This window comes from Pangasianodon hypophthalmus, chromosome 27 (genome assembly GCF_027358585.1).
Source record: "Pangasianodon hypophthalmus isolate fPanHyp1 chromosome 27, fPanHyp1.pri, whole genome shotgun sequence".
Taxonomy (NCBI): domain Eukaryota; kingdom Metazoa; phylum Chordata; class Actinopteri; order Siluriformes; family Pangasiidae; genus Pangasianodon; species Pangasianodon hypophthalmus.
In genome coordinates, this window is record NC_069736.1 from 11,638,395 (window position 1) to 11,665,783 (window position 27,389).

Below are 27,389 nucleotides of genomic sequence, written 5' to 3' on the forward strand. Positions count from 1 at the left end.
TTGCCGCTCCTTGACAGAGAAATCTTCGCTGCTAAACGATTTAATTACTGACAAAAGTCTGGATATGCTGTTACTTACAAAACCTTGGCAAACATCCAATGAGTATTTACGGCTCAATTTGGGTACACCATGTGGTTACAGTTACTTGTCCAAGCCCCGAATTCATGGTAGGGGTGGTGGGCTTGCTGTTTACTGCGACAAAATCAAAATATTTAGTGCTGACTACCATGATATGACATCATTTGAGTATTTAGCATTTAAGGTGGTTGGTCCAACACCGCTCCTTATAATACTAATTTATTGACCTCCAAAATGGAATCCAGACTTTTTCTCAGAACTTCGTGAACTACTTACTCTCGCTTGCATAACATCTTCTGGCCTAGCTGTAGATTCTCTAGCTTATACTGATCACCTGCTTATTTCTCCACTATCATCAGTAATGCCAGTCACAAGCCCAAACACTTTTTGCTACTGTGTACAAACTCACCCAGCCACTGTCACTTAATATCTCTGGTAGTGATGCTCTCTGTCATTCTTTTCTTTGTTTCTTCCATAATACAGTTACATCTCTCTACTCACAACTTTCCACCTACACCTCTGGAACTCTCATCAATGAACCTCCTCTCATTACCCCTTCCCACAGTCTCTCCAGTTTCACTCCCACTTGCCCATCCTCTGTTGGAGAACTTATCCTGAAATCGAATCCGTCATCCTGCCAGCTTGATCCAGCTCCTATCACTCTTCTCAGAACATGTCTATCTGTTATCTCTGTTACCATTTCCCACCTGATAAATAGGTCCCTTGCTTCTGCCTTTGTTCCACAGAAATTAAAAACTGCAGCGGTCACACCACTTCTTAGAAAACCTGGTTTAGACCCAGTTGAAATGTCTAACTATAGACCTATATCTAACCTTCCTCTTGTAGCCAGACTATTGGAAACAGATGTTGCAGTCACACCTTTCTTCCAATAATCTCTATGACCCTTTTCAATCAGGTTTCCGTCCTTTCCACAGCACTGAAACTGCTCTCCTCAGAGTTGTAAATGATCTTCTTCCCTCTGTTGACTCTTTGGCCCTTTCTATTCTCATTCTCCTGCATCCTAGCTCTGCTTTTGATACCATTTCTCACTCCATACTCCTATCTCGGCTTTCAGCCATTTTTTATCACTAGCACTGCTCTCTCTTGGTTTGAATCTTACTTATCTCACAGACAGTATTTCCTATATATACACAAATACATATCCTCCACTGCCCCCCTTCTGCAAGGTGTTCTTCAGGGTTCTGTCCGCGGCCCACTTCTTTTTATTGTCTATATGCTGCTCCTTGGTCATATAATTAGGTGTCAAGGTCTTCGCTGTCACTGCTATGCTGATGCCACACAAATATACCTTACCACTAGCGTTCATGCATTTCCGTGTAGATATTGATGGTATTCCTTTCAAAAACTCTCAAACTGTTAGGAGTCTTGGTGTTATTTTGATACCTTCCTCTCATTTGAGCCACACATTAGCTCTATTGTTAAAACTGCCTTTTGTCACCTCAGCATAGCTCGCCTCCGTCATATTCTCATTCTTAAAGATGCAGAAACTCTTGTCCATACATTTATCACATCCCATCTTGACTATTGCAATGCCCTTTTTGTTGGACTAGGTTCAAGGTTCAAGGGTCTTTATTTGTAACATACATTTAATGGATTACCATTAAAGGCCATAACCAGATTACATTATATTCAAAATTCAGCAGCTAGAGTTCTCACCCACTCCTCTAGGCCCGTATTACATAGTCTGCACTGGCTACCTGTAGTTTCTAGGATTCAGTACAAAATCCTTCTTCTGACCATTAAAGCCATCCATAGACTTGCCCCTCCTTATATATCTGAGCTCCTTCATCCCTATAACCCAGCTCAGACTCTCAGGTCCTCTGATTCTGGCCTACTCATTGTACCACATTTCCACTTTTCCACCATGGGTGGTAGATCATTTGCCATCATGGCTCCAAAACTTTGTAATTCACTCCCTCAGAACCTCCGAAATGTTATCTCTATTTTGACTTTCAAATCACAGCTTAAAATACATCTATTTTTTCAGTACTTTGGCTCTTTTCCTAACAGTTGAAATATTTATCATTTATCATTGCCCTTTGTTTGTTCTTTTCCTGTTTTTCTCCTGTAGTTTTGAAATATAAAGTGTCCTTGAGCTGTGGAAAGGCACTATATAAATAAAACATTATTATTGTTATCATTATTATTATTATTTATAACTGGGGTCTGGGCAACCCCTACTGGAATTTTAAGGAGTTTTCATATTAGGGATCCAATCATTACACACTAATTGTTCTTAAATTTTTATTTTATTATTATTCCACCTGATATTCTGTAAGTATCTCCTTCTATAATTTTTGAGATATCAACAGCAAACTAACTGTAACATGTCTGGTCTGATCCTGAGAATTTTGCTTGTCTACAGCTTTTTGACTGTGTGGTTCCCAAGTAGCTGCAGTTCAAAATGCTTTTTTTTCCCATAGAAATGAATGGAAAACATTTTTGGAAGGCCAGGAACACCAAACTGTATGTGCTACAGACATTGTGTAGGACATTTTGTAGGCCATTGTGTAGGCCGTTGTGTTGGCCATTCTGTAGTTCTCCCTCTGTCTACTCAGGCAAGAGAAGAGAGCCCAGCACAGCGCAGCAAAGAGCAGCATAACTCAGCAAAGAGCAGCATAGCGCAGCACAGCACAAGAAATGTAAGGCATAGAGACAAACATTTTCTCCTTGATCCCTTGGAACCAATTTGCAATTTGGACCATTTAGATTTGCATTTGCCCATTTTTGCTAATTTGCATAATATGAAACACCTACTTTTTGAAACTAATCCTAGGATTTTTGTCCTGTCTTCATAAAGTTGGTGTCAAATGGCTCAGGGGAGTTTCTCCCTCAATAATTGTGAGAAGGATGTTAAATATTTATGAACAATTTGGCCACCACTTGCCAATCAATTCAAATAGGACAGACCCTAATTCATTCAAACAGCTGTAACTCATGAGTATTTACATGCACTCAGATGAAACTTGACAGGCCCCTTCAGGAAAATGTCCTGAGGAGGTATGCTGAATTGTAGATATGGTCGTCAATAGGGGTTAGAGTTAAATTCAGAAAATTCCACTTTCTTGCACTTTACTTCTACAGTAAATACTTTTATTTAACTTACTTGTCATATTTATTGCCATTTGCATTTCTGGTTAGAGGTTAACTGCATTTCATTGTCTCTGTACGTGTACACTGCACAATGACAAAGTTGAATCTGAATCTGAATCTGAAATCTGTTTCTCAGGAACCAGATGTCTGATTGAGCTGAAACTTGTGATTCTGCACCTTTATGCTAATCTGTAGTAGTCTTGTTTAGGACAAACTTATAGGGTTAACAATGAGCAATCATCACAAAACTTAAATGGTATGTCCCTCTAGCAACCAACAACAAAACAAAAATGCGTTGTCACACATGCATTGTCACACAAATTGGCCAATGGGGAGTGCTATTCACGTTTTTAATTAACAAGAAAATTGGGTAAATCTGTAGTACTGAAAGTGTACAGGAACATATGAGAGTTTAATTTTTTCAACTATGTTACTGCCTCTTAACACTTAGACATAACCTTCAATTGTTCCCCATTGGCCAATGTTGAAGATTGGCTTCCCAGCACACTTGCAGTTTCTGCAGGAACTGCACTATCTAGCACTATCTACACCAAACCAACTGTAACATATCCGGTTTGATGCTGAGAAGTGTGCTTTTATACAGCTTTTGGAAATATTCATCTGTCCTCCTGCTACACTCATTTTTCCCCACACATTTAAATGGAAAACAGAAATACTCAAACCAGCCCATTTGGCATAAACAATCATGTCACGGTCAAAATCACTAAGATCACATTTTTTCTCCATACTGGTGGTTGATGTGAACAGTACCCGAAGCTGCTGGCCTATATCTGCATGATTTTATGTATTGCACTGCTGATAAACTACGAGTGGGTAGGTGTACAAGTGTTCCTAATAAAGTGTTCCTAATACACACACACACACACACACACACACACACACACATCGATCAAACATAACATTAAAAACACCTGCCTAATATTGTGTAGGTCCCCCTTGTGACATGGTGTCCTCTGATGGTGAAGACCTCTGATGGTGTGCTGTGGTATCTGGCACCAAGAAGTTAGCAGCAGATCCTTTAAGTCCTGTTAGTTGCGAGGTGGGGCCTCCATGGATCGGATTTGTTTGTCTAGCACATCCCACAGATGCTCGATTGGATTGAGATCTGGGGAATTTACAGACCAAGTCAATACCTTGAACTCTTTGTCATGTTCCATAAACCATTCCTGAACAATTTTCGCAGTGTGGCAGGGTGCATTATCCTGCTGAAAGAAGCCACTGCCATTAGGGAATACCGTTGCCCCCCAGTGGCTGATTAGTTTCAAATTTCTCACAGACCTCTGGGGCCATGAGTCCAATCTGCCTTTGTTAACCTTGGCTAATAGCTGCTGAAAATTAATTGGCCAATGGTGGACATGTTTTTCGAAATACCCAAAGTTGTTCACAATGAGGAGCTCCATCAAAAGGTATGAATTACTTGTTTTTGTGTGAAACACTGCAGTATATAAAACCATTCATGTGCATGAAAAACTTGATAGAGTTCCCCCAGTGGCCGATTAGTTTCAAATTTCTCACAGACCTCTGGGGCCATGAGCAAAGCAAGTCCACCAAGTTTCGTTCCAATCAGCCTTTGTTAACCTTCTCTAATAGCTGCTGAAATTTGGCCGATGGCGGACATGTTTCCGAGATACACGTTTGTCCTGAGGCAAAGTTGTTCAGAATGAGGAGCTCTAACATATGATGAATACTGTGTGTGCATCAGTTTCATGTACCTAGGCCTTAGGGGTTGGCCTGCACAATCAGTGTTAGGTCATAATAATGATAATAATAATAATAATAATCCTTACAAAAACAATAGGGTTTCAGAAGCTCCAGAAGGAAAAAACATGCATTAAGAGCCGGGGGGTGAAAACTTTTGAACAGAATGGAGATGTGTACATTTTTCTTATTTTGCCTAAATATCATATTTTTTCATTTAGTACTGCCCTTCAGAGGCTACAGAAGATAGTTACATGTTTCCCAGAAGACAAAATAAGTTAAACTTAATCTTCAAATTCAAAAAGTTTTCACCCCCCGGCTCTTAATGCATGGTTTTTCCTTCTGGAGCATCTGTGAGTGTTTGAACCTTCTGTAATAGTTGCATATGAGTCCCTCAGTTGTCCTCAGTGTGAAAAGATGGATCTCAAAATCATACAGTCACTGTTGGAAAGGGTTAAAAATACACAAAAAATGATGGAAAACCAAAGAATTTGTGGGACCTGAAGGATTTTTCTGAAGAACAGCAGGCAGTTTAACTGTTCAGGACAAACAAGGGACTCTTAAACAACTATCAGTAAACAAAAAAACCACAGCTGTGGATCATTCAGGTAACAACACAGTATTAAGAATCAATGGGATGTAAACTTTTGAACGGGGTCATTTTTATAAATTCAACTTTTATTTTCTCTTGTGGACTATATGTAAACATCTTTTATGTGAAATATCTTATTCAGGTCAGCACTAAATAAACAATAACATGCATTTTGTATGATCCCTCTTATTTTGGTAAAATAATAAACATTTTGCAGATTCTGAAAGGGGTATGTAAACTTTTGACCTCAACTGTATATATATAAATATAAATATATATAAATTTATAAAACTGGAGTTTCAACATCCAGGCAGGAGAAATGAAAAACAAGACATTGTTAATTTATATTATCAGAAATAGCAGATACAACATTTAAAAGCAGCTTGTGTTTGTTTTCCTGCTTTGTATATTTAAAAAAAATTAAATTGTAAATTAACTAAAACAGAAAAAGTGCATCCTTGCCATCGCCACGCAGGATCACATGATTTTATGAGCATGGCAAATGGCCCTATCAGTGATAAAAGAATTGTTGAATTGTAATGGTGTTTAAGTCTTGTATTATGCATTTAAATAGAGCTGTTTTGCATATTTATATTTCTTAAAATAGGTGTACCACATTGCTAAAAACAAACCAAAAAGCACCTTAAAAAACACCTTAAAGCATACACACAAACACACCTGATATAGCCAGGTGTGTCAAGTCACAGCAATTTTTGTGTCTTTTCTTTAGTAAATACTTCAGTCCTTTAATCTTCCAGCCTATGGCAGCACTGTGCATAAAAGGACGCAGCATATTTGAATTATACTGTGCTGCAAAGATTTTTAGAGACTTTTGAATTTTATGATTTTTGCATGCAGAATCTGTTAATTTTTTTAAAATATAAAAATCTCGTTCTGTTCTTTTTTGTTGTGTGTTTTGAATATCCCCTGATATTGCTGTTTGTAAATCTGACTGTTTCCTATTTTTTGATTCAACAAATGTCATTGAAGGTTGCACATACATTAGTTTGGACAACTGTTTTCTGTAACGTGCTGGTGTTGTCAAAATGTCAATATGTACATAAAGCATTTTTTTATCAAGAGAAATCCATAAACTCTAATGTAATCATAATCTAAGATGTTATTTGTTTTCCTTGCTCACAATTTATTTACCTGTTTAAAATATCCTGATTAGTGATTTAATGTTCTAGAACAGCCACCATATGCAGATTTATAAAATGGCCTAAATAGCCCTTTTGACTATCATTATGCATTATCAGTTTATGCATTATCAATTTAAGTATAAGCTGCTGATCTTTGCCAACAATTACTTCAGTTTCTGTAGGACCCAATTATGAATCAGCTCAATCTTTAACAAGCTTTTTATTCATTTCCTACACACATCTTTAAACAACATATACTTCAATATGCTCACATCTTATTTAGAATTTAGAAGGTGGGGGAGCCTTACTTCTATCGTGTGTGCCAACAATGTGGAAACATTACTGCTGAATGTACATGTCATTTTATGTAGTTTCCAACATTACAATGGAAATATGAAGCAAAATGTTAAAGCAAATATTTCATGGGCATAAAGTTACCTTCAGTTTAACAAACATCTTTATATATGCTGGTTTGTATTCAGACACCTGTCAGTCATGTGTTTGTGTTTGTTTCAGGCTGTACGTTCCTTCCAGGTGGCACTGCACCTCTACCCATTAGAGCACCCTCTGTGGGAGGAAGATTTGAGATGGGCACTGCATCTGCGGGAAGAGAAACATGCTATGCAGCAGAAAGGTGCACAGGATGATCAAACTCAACAACTTGTGGATGAATCCCCAGAGCTGCAGCAAGATTACGGGGACTTTGAGTGTGATGAGGTCATAGCTGCCTGCACAGCCATAGCAGACCGCAAGAACAGATACGAAAAGTTAAAGAAGAATGTCATTGTGGATTTGCAAGATGTTGCCAATGAAATGGTAGTCAGGAATTCTGACATAAATGCTTCAAAGTATATTTTGGTTAAAGCAAGAATAATATAAAAAGTGACACATTGTTGAATTATTCTTCATTAAATGTTAATTTGCATAGAATATGCATAATATGCATAGAGGATCATTTTATCTTTGGAGTTATTGGAGTGCACATACTGTATTGGATCACTAGTCTCTAAGGGCACTGGCTCACTTTGAGCCTCAGGGCTCAGGTAAACAGGTCACATTCACCAAAAAAAATGTCATCTGCAACCCTAAATACATGTCATGTTTGGTTCACTTCCTGTATTAGTGTCACTTCAGGGTTGAATCACTTACTCACTGCAGTGAAACTGTGCTACTTTGCGAACAACACCATGCCATTCATACACACTCAGATTATTTTGGTCTGCACCTGAGTCCAATTGCTGTGTTCTCATCTGCCCAAATGAACTATACCAAGAGGAAAAACCGCAACAGGGTTCAATTCAAATACACACTGCACTGTTAAAATCAGCTCTTCCTACCCTGATTCATTAGACATGTTTGTGTAATATGATATTTAATGTGTATAAATAATCACAAATTGTGTGATGTTAAATCGTAACCGTGACTTTAGTCTTTATCCGTAAGCATGGTATTAGCTTCCACTGTTACGCTGATGACACACAGTTGTATGTTTCAGCAAAGCCAGATGACAGACACCAGCTTAATAAAGTTGAGGAATGTGTAAAAGACATTAGAAACTGGATGCTTATTAACTTTCTCTTTCTTAATTCTGACAAGACAGAAGTACTTGTACTAGGACCACATGCAGCTAGAAGTAAGCTTTCTGATTACATAATAAACCTGGATGACCTTTCTGTTTCATCATGTGCAGCAGTAAAAGACCTTGGTGTGATTATCGACTCTAGTCTTTCTTTTGAAGCTCATGTAGATAATATCACTAGGATTGCTTTCTTTCATCTCAGAAATATTGCTAAAATAAGAAATATATTGTCACTACATGATGCAGAAAAATTAGTTCATGCTTTTGTTACCTCTAGGTTGGATCATTGTAATGCCTTACTGTCTGGATGTTCCAGTAGATGCATAAACAAGCTCCAGTTAGTCCAGAATGCAGCAGCGAGAGTCCTTACTAGAACCAGAAGTTATGACCACATCACCCCTATCTTATCCACACTGCACTGGCTCCCAATCAAATTTCGTATTGATTATAAAATACTACTATTGACCTATAAAGCACAAAATGGTCTCGCGCCACAGCACCTGAGCGAACTTTTGGTCTTTTATGATCCGTCACGCCTACTCAGATCAAAAGGTGCAGGCTATTTGTTGGTACCTCGAATAATGCGGGCTACAGCTGGGGGTAGAGCTTTCTCTTACAAAGCCCCACAGTTATGGAACAGCCTTCCACTTAGTGTTCGGGGCTCAGACACAGTCTCAGTGTTTAAGTCTAGGCTGAAAACATATTTGTTTAGTCAAGCCTTTTGTGAATAGTTTTCTTAGGTACAGGGGCAGGTCTGGAGGGTTTCACAGGCATAGAGTGTTGTGGTGAACTGGGATGTTTGGATGCTGTCGCCCCCCCACTCTCACACGTTCATGCCAGTGATGCCAGTGATCCTGACCCCTTCTGCTCCTCCTCGCTGCCTGACCCATCCTGATGCCCTACTTCTGGTTGGAGTTCTCATCGGTTGAGTTCGCTCGCCGCTGCTGGGGGTAGCCCCATATGGATTGCCTGAAGAACTGTTTGGATTGCTGGGGATGGCGCCACCTGGGGGCTGTGGAGATGGCATGGGGATCACATATGGGGAGCTATACTGTAATGGCTTGGGACTGCGATTGCTGTAGTGGCTTTGGGGCTGCAGGTGCCACGAGCAGCTTTGTACTCAGGACTCCATCAGTGGAGAGTGGATAGATTTTAACCAGCCGGACTTCTTGCAAAAACTGTGATGAATTTACTGGTTGCACAATTGCACTATTTGTCCATATAGTACACAATAATAGAAGGGATTTATTTATAATCGCACTATCCGTTGCACCCAGATGAGGATGGGTTCCCTTTTGAGCCTGGTTCCTCTCAAGGTTTCTTCCTCATATCATCTCGGGGAGTTTTTCCTTGCCACCGTCGCCACTGGCTTGCTCATTAGGGATAAATTCACAGTGATAAATTCAAATATTTACAATATATTTTTGTGAATCCATTTATTTCTGTAAAACTGCTTTGTGACAATGTCCATTGTTAAAAGTGCTATACAAATAAAATTGAATTGAATTGAATTATCTCACAGAGGATCATTTTGGAGAATTTGTGTCATGTAATACAACAAAAAAATGATAAAATGTAGAATGGAACTGCAAGACAAAAGCACTTTTCTAATTTGAAGGGTGTTTTGACCTGTTCCAGTCAGCAGTATCACTTTATCAAGCATTATAAATAAAAACAAAATTTTGTAGTCATGTTACTTGCAAGCTAAAACTAGCCACTGAACTGTGTATATTAGGTAGCTACCTACAAATCTAGCATTGGCTAGACCTACCAGCTGGCTGATGTGTAAATTACCATTTTTCAGGGATATTTGTTTTGTGTAGCTCATAGGTGGACTAGTGGCTGGCATGCGGCGCTCTTACTGCTGTGGCCTGGATTTGATTCCGGGACCAGGGAACCAACCCCAGCAACTTGAGGGCTGCCAGTGCACTCTCAGTGCCAGTCCCAAGCCCGGGTTTCTTCAGGAAGGGTGTTCGGTGCAACACTTGTGCCAGAATCGAAATATGTGGACGGGTGATCCACTGTGGCCACCCAGAATGGGAGCAGCCAGAGGGAAAGAAAGCTTACTAGTTACCTCATAACTAATGCTGGGTTTGACTCGAGGTTGCAACTTGTAATTCCCTGGGAAGTTCCTTCCCAGGTTACTAAGCGACATCAAATCAATGTGGCTGTGCACAGCATCAGAAGTAATAAAGAAGCACTTCACACCTTTAAATGAGTTATGCTGTGTATAATTTGCTCTAGATCAATTATTAAATCTATAACATTGACTATACAGATCAGTTAGCTGGCTAGCTTGTTGCTAACAAAAGACGAACATGAAGGCGTCCATAGTTTTTCTTTTTTTTTTTTTTGCTCCACTTTGTGTGTTGACTGTGCCGAGGCCCAAAATTATATCATTGAGCCATGCGAATTACCACTTATGAGGTAAGTTGAATGCAGCATAGCCCTTATGCATGCTGTTATGGCTGCAAATGACTTGAGAAAGGAAGTCTCATTTTCATTTCATTTTCATTGAGTGAGTCTGAAATTGCACTTTTAATCACATTTGAAAGAAAAATGATGATTTTCTAGGTATTTTAGGCCTTAAAAAGGGTTCTTACCCACACTTGACCATGTGAACCTATTACCCTTACACTCAAAAAGTTACCCTGGCTCCCTATTTACTTTCAGTATAAAATAAATCTTCTTGTCTAAGTCCCTGCATGGTTTGGCTATGCCTACTTGTCTAGCCTCCTTCTTCTATACTGACCAGCATGCATCAGATCATCTGACACTAAATATGAAAAATGTACTTGTATTGAATTACATACAGTCCCCTCCAAATCTACTGGAACAGCACGGACGAACTATGGACGCCTTCATGTTCATCTTTTGTTAGCAACAAGCTAGCCAGCTAACTGATCTGTATAGTCAATGTTATAGATTTAATAATTGATCTAGAGCAAATATACATAGCATAACTCATTTAAAGGTGTGAAGTGCTTCTTTATTACTGATGCATGCTGGTCAGTATAGAAGAAGGAGCCTAGACAAGTAGGCACAGCCAAACCATGCAGGGACTTAGACAAGAAGATGTATTTTATACTTAAAGTAAATAGGGAGCCAGGGTAACTTTTTGAGTGTAAGGGTAATAGGTTCACATGGTCAAGTGTGGGTAAGAAATCTTTTTAAGGCCTGAAATACCTAGAAAATCATCATCTTTCTTTCAAAAGTGATTAAAAGATCATCTGACACTAAATATGAAAAATGTACTTGTATTGAATTACATACAGTCCCCTCCAAATCTACTGGAACAGCACGGCAATTTTTTTGGTTTTTGCTATACACTGAAGACATTTGGGCTTGAGATCAAAAGATGAATCTGAGATGATAGAATTTCAGCTTTCATTTCCTGATATATACATCTAGGTCTGTTGAACAAGTTAGAACATGGCACCTTTTGTTGGAACCCATCCATTTTTCAAGTGATCAGATTGGAACATGTGACTGACAGGTGTTTCTTGTTGCCCCGGTATGTTAGATTGATTGTTTAAACAATTAATAGCTCTGAATGTCTACTCTTGGTTTGAGCCCTGGGTTTTGCCTGTGAAAACTGCATTTGTTGTTAAAAAGGATAAACCAACATGAAGACCAGCGAGCCGTCTATGATGAAAAGCAAGCCATTTTGAAACTGAAAAAAGAGGTTAAATAGCCCGGAACCATTGCAAAAGCATTGAGCATACCCAGTATAACAATTTGGAATGTCCTGAAAAAGAAAGAAACCACTGGTGTACTACTAACCAGACATTGAACAAGGAAAACAACAGCAGTTGATCACAGAAGCTCCCACAGGGCAGGGATGAAGGTATCACAATCCACTATTTGAAGAATACTTCGAGAGCAGAAATATAGAGGCCATACCACAAGATGCAAACCAGACTGGAATTTGCAAAGAAATACAGAGATGAGCCACAAAAGTTCTGGAACCAAGATTAACCTCTACCAAAGTGATGGAAAGGCAAAAGTGTGGAGAAAGAAAGGACCTGCTCATGATCCAAAACATACAAGCTTATCGGGCAAGCACGGTGGAGGTAGTTTCTTGGCTTAGGCTTGCATGGCTGCTTCTGGAATGGGCTCACTAATCTTTATTGATGATGTAAGTCATGGTGGTAGCAGCAGAATGAATTCATAAGTTTAGAGAAACAATCTGTTTGCCAATTTACAAGTAAATGCATCCACTCTAATGGGGAGGAACTTCATCAGGCAGCAAGACAATGACCGAAAACACACTGCTAACACATCAAAGGACTTCATCAGGGGAAAAAGTGGAAGGTTTTAGACTGGCCATGTCGATCACCGGACCTTAACCCATTTGATCATGCATTTCACCTCCTGAAGAGGAGCCTGAAGGGGAAACCCTCCAAAACAAACAACAACTGAAAGAAGCTTTGGTACAACCCTGGAGAAGCATCACAAAAGAAGCCACAGATTTCATTACAATTTACTGATCTGGGACTGTAGGGTGGTGCAAGGTTGAATATGACAACTGATAGCTGACCACTGTCTTAATCACTGACCACTGTCATATAAATGAAAAACATATTCATAAATACAGAAGTCTGGTTCTGAATAATAACAGTATTATAACAGAAATAATAACAGCAACAACAATACTGTAAATAAACAATAGCAGAAATAACAATAATGCAAGACTTCAGTAAACAAAACATAAAAATAAGCCATTTCAAGTAGGAATAACCACTAGAATTAAATCAGACTAACAACACAAACACATTTAATTGTATACACGGAATTATGCTGCATTCCTGCTAACTAGTAAGTGGTAATCTGCAAGTAATGTTCGAAGCGTGAAGTAAAAAAAAAACATGGACACCTCCACAAAAGCGTGCCTTTTGTTTGCTCTGTCAGAGCATGTAAAGCTCATAAAAAGTATTTTTACAGTTGCAGGCCTGAGTGGCTACTGGTACTATTCTACTGTAGTGAACTTCAAACATTCATGCAATATTTTGGACTGAAATTGCAGTACAGCAGCAACAGCAGACAATAGTGAGCAGCTTAGCAACAAGATAGAGTAAGCTTAGAAACAAACAAACTGGCTAATTACTGTATCTTCTCAAAACAGTGGGTAGTATGGTTAATATTATAGATTTAACCAAGTACTGATCTAAAACCACTGCTATAAATTAATTTAAATGTAGAGAAGGGGTTCTTTACTCTGTTCACAGTGTGCTCGGCTATGTTGACGAGTTGAAATTTCAAGTTGAGGGGCATTTTTGGTGGCTTTTTGCAGGCAGGGAATTACAAGTTGCAACTTTGCCTCGAACGCAGCATTAGACTGGGAAAAGACTGAATTTTTTAAAATTAATGTGAACAATAAAGATGCTCACCTCTTTTTGCAAGACCAGTAAAGTCTGTGTCATTTTTGATGTTGAAATCTGCAGCACAGAGGACAGATGCTAATCAGTTAACTGTGAGCGATAACAGTATTTATTGTAGTTAAATATTGTAGAAAATGTTTGTTCACACACGTGTGGAGATGAATAAAACAAGCATCCTCTGAGTGTGTTTTTGCATGTTTGGAAACTGGGCTCAACACAGTGAATAGAGCAGACCTAGCTTCACAGTGCTGTATTTCTAACATAGGTAAAATAGCAGAATTAACAGACTAAATGGGTTAAGAACCCATCCCACAACTCCTTTGTATTCTTTCTTACTGTGCCCTCTACAATTTTGTTTGCTATCTATTCTATGGCATAGTTTATATAGATATTTTTTACTATTTGTTTTACTCTGTTTTTTATTACTGTTTTTTCATTCTTTATCTATTTAAAGATAAAGATACATTTAAATTTAAATGTAGACTATTTTTATTTTGTATTATTATTACAAATATTACATAGTTTTACACTGATCAGAAATAACATAAAAGCCACTGACAGGTGACGAGAATAACATTATCTCGTTACAGTGGCACCTGTCAAGGGGTGGGATATGTTAGGCAGCAAGTGAACAGTTGATGTGTTGGCAGCAGAAAAAATGGGCAAGAGTTAGGATCTGAGCGACTTTGACAAGGGCCTAATTGTGATGGCTAGACGACTGGGTCAGAGCATCTCCAAAATAGCAGGTCTTGTCGGGTGTTCCCATTATGCAGTGGTTAGTACCTACCAAAAATGGTCCAAGGAAGGACAGTGCGGTGTGGCAGGGCATATTATCTTTCTGAAAGAGGCCACTGCCATTAGTGTATACCATTGCCATGAAGAGCTATACTTGGTCTGCAACAATGTTTAGGTAGGTAGCATGTGTCAAAGTAACATCCAGACCCAAGGTTTCCTAGCAGAACATTGCCCAGAGCATCACACTGTCTCTGCTGGCTCTTCCCGTAGTGCATCCTGGTGCCATCTCTTCCCCAGGTAAGTGATGCACACAAACCGGGCCATCCACATGACGTGAGCTTGTGAGCATCCAGTTCTGACCCATTGTGCCCATTGTAGGCAATTTCATCGGTGAACAGCGGTTAGCATGGCCATCAATTACAGTCAAAAGCTTGTGTTCTCCTAAACTAGTACGTCTTAGTAACCTTTTATGTGCATCTCATAACGCTGCACGTGACCTAGTATATCATCACTAAACATGCTCAATAAGAACCAATGTGAACAAAGGAAATATATGCAACATTAAATGTCTACTTAACACAAGTAAATATAATAATAGATTTAAATAATGGAAACATTTCTGGCCCCAATTGACAGGCAGGCAGACTGACAATTACCTTTTTTTTTTTTTAAATCAATAACAATGGAGCCATACAGTCTTAACATTCACATTGTGCATCACTTCAAACATAAGTTTGATTAAATGTCCATTATTTTTTGAAGTGTCCATGTACTTTGGACACCAGAGAAACACTCTTAGATATTTAAGGCATATGTCGGCGCCAGAAACGGCATTCAACTACAATTCCCAACACACTGTGAAGCCTACAGAAATGGCCGCTAAGGACTACAACACCCATACACTCTCACGTTCACATTTACCTGATTAATGATTTCACACACCTGGACTTAATCTCATCCCAGCACATTCACAGGATATAAGGACATTCAATTCATTTATTCAGTGCGAAGTATACGCTCTGTGTCTTTCAGTAAGAGTCGTTACCAAGCCTTTGCTTATTGTATGCTCTTCTGGTTTTGACCCTATTCTCTTTACAGCTCTTGATCTTGCCTATCCCTGTTTACTCTGTTTGTACACCGCCTGACCTGTTTTTGACAACGTCATTGGATTATGTTTTGGTTGTGTTTGCTACAGCTCTTAATAAACATTGAGTACCTGCACTTGCAACAGGCCTTTCCAAGGTATTGGTCTTAGTTTTAACCAACACATGTCTTAGAAGTCTTTTTTTTTATCTGGAAACACTTTCATGATTCGTCTCAAGACCTATGAATTTCTTGGGGAATGTTGTTAGTACAACATCTCCAACTTAAAGGTTTTGTTTTACTTGAGGCCATTTTTTGATGCTCTTGCAGTAGAGGCAAATTTCACGTGACCATCTCTGCCAGAATAGGTCAGCAAGATATTGAACCTGCTTCCATTTGCGACGGGCATATAGGTCCTCTTTTTTTAAAGCCCAGGAGGCAATGGTGGTTGTTTTTTCATCAACAACATTAGGTTTAGGTGATTAGGTGTCAACAGATGTCTGTGGGATCATCTGTCACAATGGTTAGTGGCCTGTCATTGAAAGTCCTCTTTCAGCACAGATCTCAGGATTTTTCTGACTGATCTTATGTGCCTTTCCCATATTCCACCAAAGAGAGGTCCAGAAGGTGGACTGAATATCCACTTTATTCCCCTTTGCATGAAAGTGCTTTCAATTTTTGACTTATTCCACTGTTGAATGGCTTTACACAGTTCAATCTCAGCACCTATGCAGTTAGTACCATTGTAACTTCTCATGATTGACACCTGACCTCTCCTGCACACAAAACGTCAGATGGTATTCAAACCAGAATCTGTGTCCAGTGTATGTACAACTTCAAAATGCACAGCTCTTGTTGTCAGACAAGTAAACAATACACCATATCTCTTAACATTACTTCTACCTTGTCTGACTTCAAACGGTGCAAAATAATCTACCCCAACACTAGTAAAGTGTGACTGATCTGGTATATGGCAGTTCTTTTGTTCTACAAGTGTCAAGTGTCAAGTGGAGTTTATTGTCATTTCAGCCATATACAAGTACACAGTGAAACGAAACGACGTTTCTCCAGGACCAAGGTGCCACATAAGACAACACAGAACAACACAGAACTATGGGGACTACATAAATTACATAAATTAAACGTAAAGTGCACAAGTGCAAACATGTGCAGACAGCACAAGACAGAACAGACAGTACATAACTACGACGCCGACCAGTACACAGTCCTGTTGAAAGTGATAAAGTGACAGTAGTGCAAATATTACAGCTGAGGTAGTGTAAACAGTGTAAACATAGTAGTAGCAGCAATAATAAGACATGTGCAGTGCATATACATAGAGGATGTTCCGTTGTGTGTATATGTATGTATGTATGCGTGAGTTCCTTTGGACCAGTTCAGCTCTGTGTGTGTGTATATATATGTGTGTGTGTTTATATATGTATGTGTGTGTGTGTGTGTGTGTGTTTGTTCCTTCAGTCCAGTTCTAGGTATTTAGGAGTCCGATGGCATGAGGGAAGAAACTGTTGCACAGTCTGGTTGTGAGGGCCCGAATGCTTCGGTACCATTTACCAGACAGCAGGAGTGTGAAGAGTGTGTGTGAGGGGTGTGTGGGGACGATGGTGGTGGCCTTGAAGCAGGTCGGGACAACGGTGCTGCACAGGGAGGTGTTGAAGATGTCCGTGAAAACATCTGCCAACTGGTCTGCACATCCCCTGAGCACCCTGCCAGGAATGTTGACTGGTCCAGCAGCCTTCCGTGGGTTGACTCTGTGTAGAGTCTTCCTCACGTCAGCCGTGGTTGGACGCAGCACCTGGTCATTGGGAGAAGGGGTGATCTTCCTCGCCGTCACGCCGTTCTGTGCCTCGAACCAAGCGTAGAAGTCGTTCAGCGCATCTGGGAGGGAGGCATCACTGTCACAGGCAGATGGTGATGACCCTTTAGTTGGTGATGTTCTGGATGCCCTGCCACATGCACCGGGTGTCTCTGCTGGTCTTGAAGTGGTCGTGGATTCTCTGAGCGTGTGTGCGCTTCGCCTCTCTGATGACCCGGGACAGTTTGGCCCTTGCTGTTCTTAGGGCCACCTTATCGCCTGCTCTGAAGGCGGAGTCGCGGGTCCTCAATAGCGCATGCACCTCTGCAGTCATCCACGGCTTCTGGTTGGAGCGTGAGGTGATGGTCTTGGAGGCGGTGACGTCATCAATGCACTTGCTAATGTAGCTGGTCACTGATGTCGCGTATTCCTCCAAGTCAGTGAAGTCGCCATCCGTTGCCGCTTCCCTGAACATGTGCCAGTCAGTGTGTTCAAAACAGTCCTGAAGAGCAGAGATGGCTCTTGCTGGCCAGGTTTTCACCTGCTTCAGAACCGGTTTGGAGCGTCTGACTAGCAGTCTGTATGCTGGCATTAGCATAACAGAGATGTGGTCTGAGTAGCCAAGGTGGGGGCGGGGCTCCACCCGGTACGTGCCAGGGATGTTTGTGTAAACAAGGTCCAGCACGTTTTTCCCTCTCGTTGCAAAGTCCACATGCTGATGGAATTTAGGGAGCACTGACTTGAGATTTGCATGGTTGAAATCTCCGGCAACAATAAACAGCCATTGCTCTGATCTTTCTACATGTCACATCTGGAGAGAAACTTCCTCACAGTGGAGTTTCAGATGGAAGCCACTAATTTTGTCGCAATTTTGAAAGCATATAATTTCTTCCACAATGTCCAATTTTCTCTTGAATGTCTCTGAAAATTAAAGTAGTAATATATGAGTCTTTGATTATTATGACTGGATGCTTTACATGTTCAGGCATTGCAGATTTCCCAATACGACCTCCATTGATCAATTATGATCAATCTCAATATTCGATCCTGAAGTACTGGATCCAGTTTAGAATGGCAACTGTTGTTTTTTTTACAGATGTATTACCTTTTCACAACATGGAAATTGCTTCTATGAATCTTTGACCCTGAATAAACTTGATGATCTCATTTTCTGCACTTGTCAAATACTACATTGTTCATGCTTTGTAGTTTTTTGTTGTGGGTTTTGTTTTATTCTGAACTTTTCAGTTGTTTGTTGTTTTTGTTACGCCGCATAACTATATCCTTGAAACAAAGAATCCAGGCAACTGCTCCCTTTGGCCTGTACCATTCAGACTAATAATTGATAAATTTGTTCACAGCATGTATGCCTTCCGTGGCACACACTAGATTCACTGAGGCTGAGTGTTTAACCTCACTGTCGTACTCTTTTATTGATAGGTCATAATACTTGACCTCCTGGTGCTTAAAGTCATGTCAATTTTTCTACCCTGGACATTCAACCATCTTGCTAGTGCCTCAGTACAAAAAGTGGCAGAACTGCGTAAGTCCATAAAAGCATACACTTACACAATCTTATCACTCTTTTTGGACTTTATTTTAACAGGTACTATGGTGAGAACACAGTTGTCTCTAGCCTCAGTACAGGCACTTCTTTCATGACTCACTGTAGCAGGTAAGGTGGTAACTGTTTCAGTTTGATTGATTTTTAACTGACGTGCTTCTTCTGGTACAATCTTTGCTTAAGTGAGCATCTAAAGTAAAATCTGTTCATTTTCAGAAAGTCCAATTTGTCTTTATATGGTTTAACACTGAACTTGTAACATTCTTCCAAGATATGGTTTTTCTCACAGAATACACAAGGTTTAGTGAAAGCACTGATAACTGCTGCACCATTATTCTTTGTTGTAGCTAAGTCTTTTTGATTTTCACCAACCGTCTTACGCTACTTACAAAACTACTACCTCTTTTTCCTTCCTTTTTCAGCTTGGTTTCTTGAAGAGACTTTTTAGTGTGTTTCCTATCACCTGCCAAAACATCCAAATCACCAAAGAGTGGATTTTATATTATCTTTGCTTGTCGGTCAACACAGTCCACCAACTGTATGAACTTGGCTCTTCTCTGATTATGCTCCTCAAAATCATCTTTCACATAGTCTTTTAAGGCAATTTTGAGATAATAACCTTCATGTTGGTAAAATTATCCAACTCATTCAATGTCATTCTATGACACTGCGGCAAGTCACAAAGAACAGTGAGAATGCATTTCAAGCCTTTTTGTCCTCTGACTTTGTTTCAGTCCATTTGAATGCCTTTTGCATCAAAGCTGCCTCAATTTTTAGCTTATTTCCAAACATCTCATTGCTTCTGCATAGCCACGATCATCTGGCATATGCTGACAGCTCTTTACAAGGTCTCTAGGCTCTCATTTGTGTATTGCTCCAGAAAGTATACTGTAACTTATCAGCATTACTGTCAGCTCTGGAGTCAACAGCATGTTCAAATGCTCTCAAAAAATTTGTGCTACAGTAGCTCTTCTGTGGGATTGGAAAAGACGGACTAGCCTTCGTTCCCCACGTGCATCAATAAGCCTTGGGTGCCCATGACCCGGTTGCTGGTTCACCAGTTGTCCTTCGTTGGGAACACCCCACAAGACCTGCCATTTTGGAGATGCTCTGACCCAGTTGTCTAGCCATCACAATTTGACCCTTGTCAAAGTCGCTCAGATCCTTATGCTTGCCCAGTTTTCCTGCTTCCACCACATCAACTTCGAGAACTGACTATTCACTTGCTGCCTAATATATCCAACCCCTTGACAGGTGGTTGATTGGTGTGTGTGTGTGTGTGTGTGTATTGTTTCACCAACCTTATGCAACTTCACAACATTTATTTCCATCCAGAGTTGGCTGAGATCTTGCATTGAGGACAGGAGAGTCTAACCACTCTGTAAAGTCTTCTCCAGCACATCCCAAAGACTTTCAATGGGGTTAAGGTCAGGAGTCTGTGGTGGCCAATTCATGTCATTCGTGAAAATGATTCCTCATGCTCCCTGAATGACTTTTTCACAAGTTAAGCCTGATGAATCTTAACATTTTCTTCCTGGAATATACCTGTGCCATCAGGGAAGAAAAAGTCCATTGATGGGATAACCTGGTCATTCAGTACATTCAGGTGCTCAGCTGACTTCATTTTATTGCCACACAATGAGGCTGAGCCTAGACCTGACCAACTGATGCAAACCCAGATCATAACATTGCCTCCAGAGGCTTGTAGAGTAGGCACTATGCATGACGGGTGCATCACTTCATGCATTTCCCTTCTTACCCTGACACGCCCATTGCTTTGGAATATGGTAAATCTGATTTTATCAGACCACATTACCTTTTTCCATTGCTCCACAGTCCAGTCTTTATGCTCCCTAGCAAATTGAAGTAATTTTTTCTGATTAGAACTCACTAACAAATGGCTTTCTTGTGGCCACACAGCTGTTTAGTACAAATCCTGTAAGTTCTCATCACATTGTGCATGTGGAAATGCTCTTGCTTTCACTATTAAACATAGCCGTGAGTTCTCTTGTCGATTTTTTTACGATGTGACATCACCAAGCGTTTTAAAGATCTCCGATGACGATCATTCAAGATTTTTTTCCGACTACATTTCTGCTGTAAAGTTGACGGTTCACCACTATCCTTCCAGGCTTTAATAATGCACTGGACATTTCATAACCTAGTTCCAGTGATTTCAGCAATCTCCTTAGTTGTTTTCTTTGCTTGATGCAGGCCAACAATTTTCCCCTTCAGTAACATCTTTTCCACAATCATGGGATACGTAATCTGCCATGGATGTTTAAGAAATGAGAAGCTACACACTGCATCAATTAAGGTTAAAAGAATTGTTGCCAGCTGAAACACATTCATCACTGCAGTAATGATCCAATCATAGGATCTTAAGTATTTGCTTATTTAAACCCAAACAGCGATCTTTTTTTTAGCAAGGCAGTGTATATATGCCATAACACGAAACTGAATAACATTGATTATCTCATTACACTATATATTATATTATTTTATTTATTATATTTTATATTAGGGGTGGGATATATATATATATATATATATATATATATATATATATATATATATATATATATATATATATATATATATATATATAAGTTGATGTGTATATATATATATGTATATATATATTTAGGCCACAAGTGAATAGACAGTTCTAGAAGTTGATGTATTTTCCCTTTCAGTCATGTCTCCATCAGACATAACACACTTCACTCCCGGTACTCGAGCTGTCCGCAAACTAGGGCTGAGTGTTCATCCATCTTGTTAGTCAATGAGCGTACATTCCCCATAACAATAGAGGGAAGACAAGGCCTGTATCTCCAACACCTCTCCATCTTCTTGTTCCTCACTATCGCCACAGCTCGAGTTCCTCAACTCTGTATCCTTAACTGCATCAGGATCTCCTTTGGACATGCAACTGGTCAATTCCGGTACTAGAGGAGCTCTTCGTGTGAGTAGACTACAATGCAGTGTTGTTTGGTGGTCATGGTATCCTTTCTCTTGCACATTATCAAAAAAACTAAACTGGTAATCCTACTTACACAATAAATACGACAAGCTACAATCTATTGTAGTGGTGCTAAAGTAATAAAATACAGTCAGGTCCATAAGTATTTGGACAGTGACACAATTTTTGTAATTTTGCCTCTGTACACCAGCACAATGGATTTGAAATCAAGTCAAGTCAAGTCAAGTCAAATGGAGTTTATTGTCATTTCAACCATATACAGCCAGTTAGTACATAGTGAAATGAAACAACGTTTCTCCAGGACCAAGGTGCTACATAAGACAAACACAGAACAACACAGAACTACAAGGGACTACATAAATTTATACATAAAGTGCACAAGAGCAAACATGTGCAGACAGCACAAGACAGTATAATGACTACTGGGATAGACAATGGGCACAGTAAGTCAGAGTGCAGCGCCGACCAGTACACAGTTCTGTTTGAAAGTGAATCTAGTGAGAATAGTGCAGAGTACAATCAAATCAAAATATGATTGAAGTGTAGACTTTCAGCTTTAATTCAAGGAGTTTAACAAAAATATTGCATTAAATGTTTAGGAATTACGGCCATTTTTTCAGAGTTCCTCCATTTTTACAGGCTCAAAAGTAATTGGACAATTGACTGATAAGCAGTTTCAGGGCCAGTTGTGGCCTGTTTCCTCATTCTTTCATGACAAATTAAGGAGATAAAAGGTCTGGAGTTGATTCCAAATGTTGAATTTGCATTTGGTAGCTGTTCATGGGAACTCTCACTATGTGGTCCAAAGAAGTGTTGATGCAAGTAAAGAAAAAGGGTCAAAGTAGGAAAAAGAGAGAGCTGCTGTGCTGTGCTGCCACTCGCTGCGGCGCCCTATTTGAGGTCTTGTGGAGTCCGTTCCTTGACGGGTCAGAGCAGTTTTGGTGGCAAAAGGGGGGCCATCACAATATAAGGCAGGTGGTTTTAATGTTATGGCTGATCAGTGTGTATATACAGTACTGGGCAAAAGTCTTAGTCACCCTATTTTTAGTACAAACTTATTTTATGACTTCTACATTATCTATTCAGTACAAAAACATTTTAGATTTCCAACCATTAGTTTTCCACCAAAAAATTAAATGCTACAGAAAAATGTTTGTATGCCAGTAAAGAAAGCAGCACTCTTCAGAAAAAAAAAACATAATGAAGGCTGCTGGGTTTTGCATGCAAAAGTAAGACTAGTCAAAGTCTCCAGAAGAACTGTGGCTGGTTCTGCAAGATGCTTGGTAAATCTTACCAGCTAATTTCCTTATAAATCTGCACAAATTGTACCTGAGACTACTAATTTTTTTAAAGCAAAGAGTCAACACACCAAATATTAACTTTGTTTCATTTTTTACTGTTTACTGCACTTTATGTTTTTTTTAAATGTAGAAACATTTATTTTCATTATTTTTGAATGCATCTTTGCTCTGCAGCATTTCTTTGCATGTGCCAAGACTTTTGCACACACTGTCGTCCCTGAAATTGTTTTAACCCAAATTAATTAAGTAATTAATAATTAACATAGGTGCACGATTTGCATAATTTCGCCCATTCTATTGGATTTTTTTTTTTTTGGTTGAGTCAATTTAGCTGAGTTTATTTTAGTCTGTTGTCAGTGGCAGCGAACTGAAAAGATTAACAACTCCAGAGGCAGAGTGGAATGTAACACGAGGATGGATGTAGCGCGTATTTCTGAGAACCTTTTTCTGCTGGTGAGTCGAAGGACTTTAGTGGGTACGTTTTGCTCTGAAACAAACCGTTATTAATTTGTCTGAGAAAATTAAAATGAGCTACATATCAGGCCATTGCTCGCAAGGGATAGCAGTTAGCTAATAAAAATAAATATAATTTAAGGCTGCATTTACATGCCTACTCCAAACCTTTCGTCACGGTCTTTCACAGATCGCACGTGGCTCTAAATCTAATACGTATCCGATATCTGGTCAAGGATCCTCAATAAACAAACAGGCGAAAGCACCATCTCGCAATCGTATGTGCAACTTAATCAGTGCTCTCAGGGAAAATCGTCATTTGTCTCTAGGTAATGTTAACGAATGCACAAATGGGCATTATATGAAGGAGTTTGTCTTTTTGAATAATTAATGGCATTCTTGTGATTTTTGGTCTATATTTGTAAGCACAATGACATGTAGAACAACGTCATGGATGATATTTGTATTAAACATTTGTGAGTGACGCTTCTCTGAACATGGCAGTAACAACCTGCTGCATCTTGGTGGGTCAAGTGTAAATAGGCAGGACACCAGATCGGATCTGTTCATTAAGGTGTGACACTGCAAGACTGTGGAGGGCTGAACACAAACACCATGAGACGACAGATGTGGGGAAACGCGCTCTTTTATTTCTTTTAAAGTGAGGTGAAGGTGAGAGAGCGTGGGTCTAGCGAAACTCTGTGCGGGTAGTATTATCGCAGGGCTAGGCACGGCGAACTAGCAGCAGCGGCGCGGTGGCAGCACTGTGGGTGCTCTCATACGGCGCGGAGAATAACGTGCAGAGGCACTTCCTCTCTGCTTACATCAGCTTCTAGTTATAATAATAAAATAAAATAAATAAAAAAAAAATAATAAAAAAAAAACATTAGTAAAGCCCATATCTCACCTACCTTGCCGAGCGCGAGGCCGCTGGCTCCTTTTATAGCTCCCCGCCCCAGAGCCACGCGCGCTCCGGCTGTCCAAAACAAAGGGGGTGCTGAAATGGCGCTGTCCTTTCAGCACCGAGCGGTCAGTCGTGCGAGGAGCGTTGAATGTTTTCCGTGTGCGGGCCGTCGGCTCGCCGTCACATAAGGCTTTGTAATGCAGCGCAACCTTATCAAGGACCTTTTAGAAGTTTTCACATTAGTTTTGTTAGTGAAGTATTACACGAGCTATCTTACATTGATAAATACTAGTTAGCTACTGTATATATTTCAGTTGATACGCAGTCTGTTCTATCATAGATAACTTTTCTACTGGTTTTTTTTTTTGGTAGCTCTTTATGGAAAAATATGTGGATAACTTAACAGATCGTAAGTTTTAAGGACAGTTTGCCTCGTCAGCTGGTAAAAATTATTCTAACGTGGATTTTTGTCACTCAGCAGATTCTAAGCAGATCCAAGCAAAGCTAGGCAAGATGATCTGGAAATGTAAGTATTGCATATTTGCTTGTGACATAAGGGGACACTCGTTAAAACATTACAGACTTACATGGGAGCTATGCAAAAGCCATCCATTTCCATGCCTACATCAGGAGTGTTTATATACTTTATGTAACTTTTTGGTGGATGTCTCAATGACCACCAAAAGTTAAGTGTCCATTTCAAGGCTGTAGTTTTCAAAGAAGTGTGTATTCCACTTTCAGTGCACACAAATGTAAGCAGCACTGAGATCACAATGATAAAATGTTTTAAACCAGAGTTAATAGTAAGAATAGAGAGTAATGAGAATGAAAATCCCTGCTTGCACTCTGCATGCAAAGTACATCGTGCTTAACCATTAGAGGACAAAAGCTCACCTAACAATCTTTTCCTTTCTCTCCATCTCTCTCTCTCCCTCACTCTGTCGAGCTACACACGCTACTTCTGAGATGCCAGTGATGCCAGTGATCCTGACCCCTTCTGCTCCTCCTCGCTGCCTGACCCATCCTGATGCCCTACTTCTGGTTGGAGTTCTCATCGGTTGAGTTCGCTCGCTGCTGCTGAGGGTGGCCCCATATGGACTGCCTGAAGAACTGTTTGGATGGCTGGGGATGGCGCCACCTGGGGGCTGTGGAGATGGCTTGGGGATCACATATGGGGAGCTGTACCGTAATGGCTTGGGACTGCGATTGCTGTAGTGGCTTTGGGGCTGCAGTTGCCACGAGCAGCTTCGTACTCAGGACTCCATCAGTGGAGAGTGGATAGATTTTAACCAGCCGGACTTCTTGCAAAAACTGTGATGAATTTATTGGTTGCGCAATTGCACTATTTGTCCATATAGTACACAATAGAAGGGATTTATTTATTATCGCACTATCCGTTGCACCCAGATGAGGATGGGTTCCCTTTTTGAGCCTGGTTCCTCTCAAGGTTTCTTCCTCATATCATCTCGGGGAGTTTTTCCTTGCCACCGTCGCCACTGGCTTGCTCATTAGGGATAAATTCACAGTGATAAATTCAAATTATTTACAATATATTTTTGTGAATCCATTTATTTCTGTAAAGCTGCTTTGTGACAATGTCCATTGTTAAAAGCACTATACAAATAAAATTGAATTGAACTGAATTGAAAATGATGATTAATAATGACACTTGGGAGTATGCTCTGCAGGAGATGGTTTCAGATGAATTATGCCAGGATGATGTCAGTGCAGAAAAAAGCTAGACAGAATCTCAAGATTTAGGACAACAGAGCATTATTTAGCAGCTCTACTTTTAAAAATGCAAACAATCCATCACATACCAAAAAGTAATTCAACAGCTTTGCCAAAAAGTTCAGTTGTCCCAGAAACTTTTGGACAAGAACGTGAAGACTGTTCTTCAGAAACAGTTTGAATGTATAGATGAGTCAGTTTTAAAAGAGGTGGTTGAGACTGTGGCAGAGAATGACATATTGTCCAAATGTTGTGGGAAAAAATGGATGACTTGCAGCCAGTAAAAGGAGAGCATCATATATCATGTGCAACTTTCCTCTGGTAATGCCTATAGTGTATGTAGTTGAGAAAAGAATGAAAAGAGTAGCATGTTCTCCTCTTACAGATGCTACAGAAACTGATGAACAAGAAAGACATTTTGGATAAGGCTATGTGACAACAAGAAAATAAATCATTTACATTTGGCAGACGCCCTTACCCAGAGCGACTTACAATTATCTAATTTATACGCCTGAGCAGTTGAGGATTAAAGGCCTTACCCAAGGGCCCAGCAATGGCAGCTTGGCGGTACTGAGATTTGAAGTCTCAACCTGCCGATCAGGAGTCCAATGTCTTAACCACTGAGCTACCACTTCCCTTGAATACATGCATACAGGAAATGTAGAGATGGCTCAAGCTTTAGAGAGAATGCCCTTCTTAGTTGTGATGAATATACAATCGCTGTGGGCCTTACATTGAGGTTTCTGAAGTGGCTAACCCTTTAGGAACATCTAAAAGAAAACATAAGATGTGTGCAGTTGACTGGGTTATTGCAAACTTGCCTGGAAAATACAGATCAACACTAAAATACATTCAGCTTGCTCTTTTTTGCAACACTGCAACAGTTAAAGAGTGTGGTTGTGACAAAGTTTACTTTACCCACTTCTTTGTGATTTAGCCTCGCTTGAACAGCATGGGGTCTGCATTGAGCATCTTGGTAAACGTGTTAATGGAACAGTGCTTTATGTGTCAGCAGATAACCTTGGTGCCAGCTGTCTTGCAGGATTTCATGAGAGCTTCATTGTGGATAAGTTTTGCAGATTTTGCATGGCATCCAGGAGTAATGCACAACTCCAAGAGATTCAAACTGGTGCATTTAATTTCAATGGTAGTTATCCCCTGACATATTGCATAATGTTTTAGAGGGAATAGCCCCAGTAGAGTTGTCTCTTTGCATC

At 39.9% G+C, this 27,389-nt stretch overlaps 1 protein-coding gene and 1 long non-coding RNA gene across 3 annotated transcripts in view; both read left to right on the plus strand.

The window, feature by feature from the left end:
- ttc33 (tetratricopeptide repeat domain 33) overlaps positions 1 to 9,735 on the plus strand; it is a 57,088-nt gene extending 47,353 nt beyond the window's left edge. For both annotated transcript variants that reach the window (XM_026921858.3, XM_026921859.3), the window contains exon 5: positions 7,162 to 9,735. In XM_026921858.3, coding sequence (XP_026777659.1) covers positions 7,162 to 7,524 — 363 coding nt within the window. In that variant the 3' untranslated portion in view covers positions 7,525 to 9,735. The remainder of the gene's footprint in view (positions 1 to 7,161) is intronic.
- An 11,734-nt stretch (positions 9,736 to 21,469) lies between these two features.
- LOC128317607 (uncharacterized) lies at positions 21,470 to 26,084 on the plus strand. Its single transcript, XR_008301132.1, has 2 exons — positions 21,470 to 23,537; positions 24,923 to 26,084. It is a non-coding gene; the product is annotated as an uncharacterized LOC128317607 (long non-coding RNA).
- Positions 26,085 to 27,389: the final 1,305 nt, after the last annotated feature.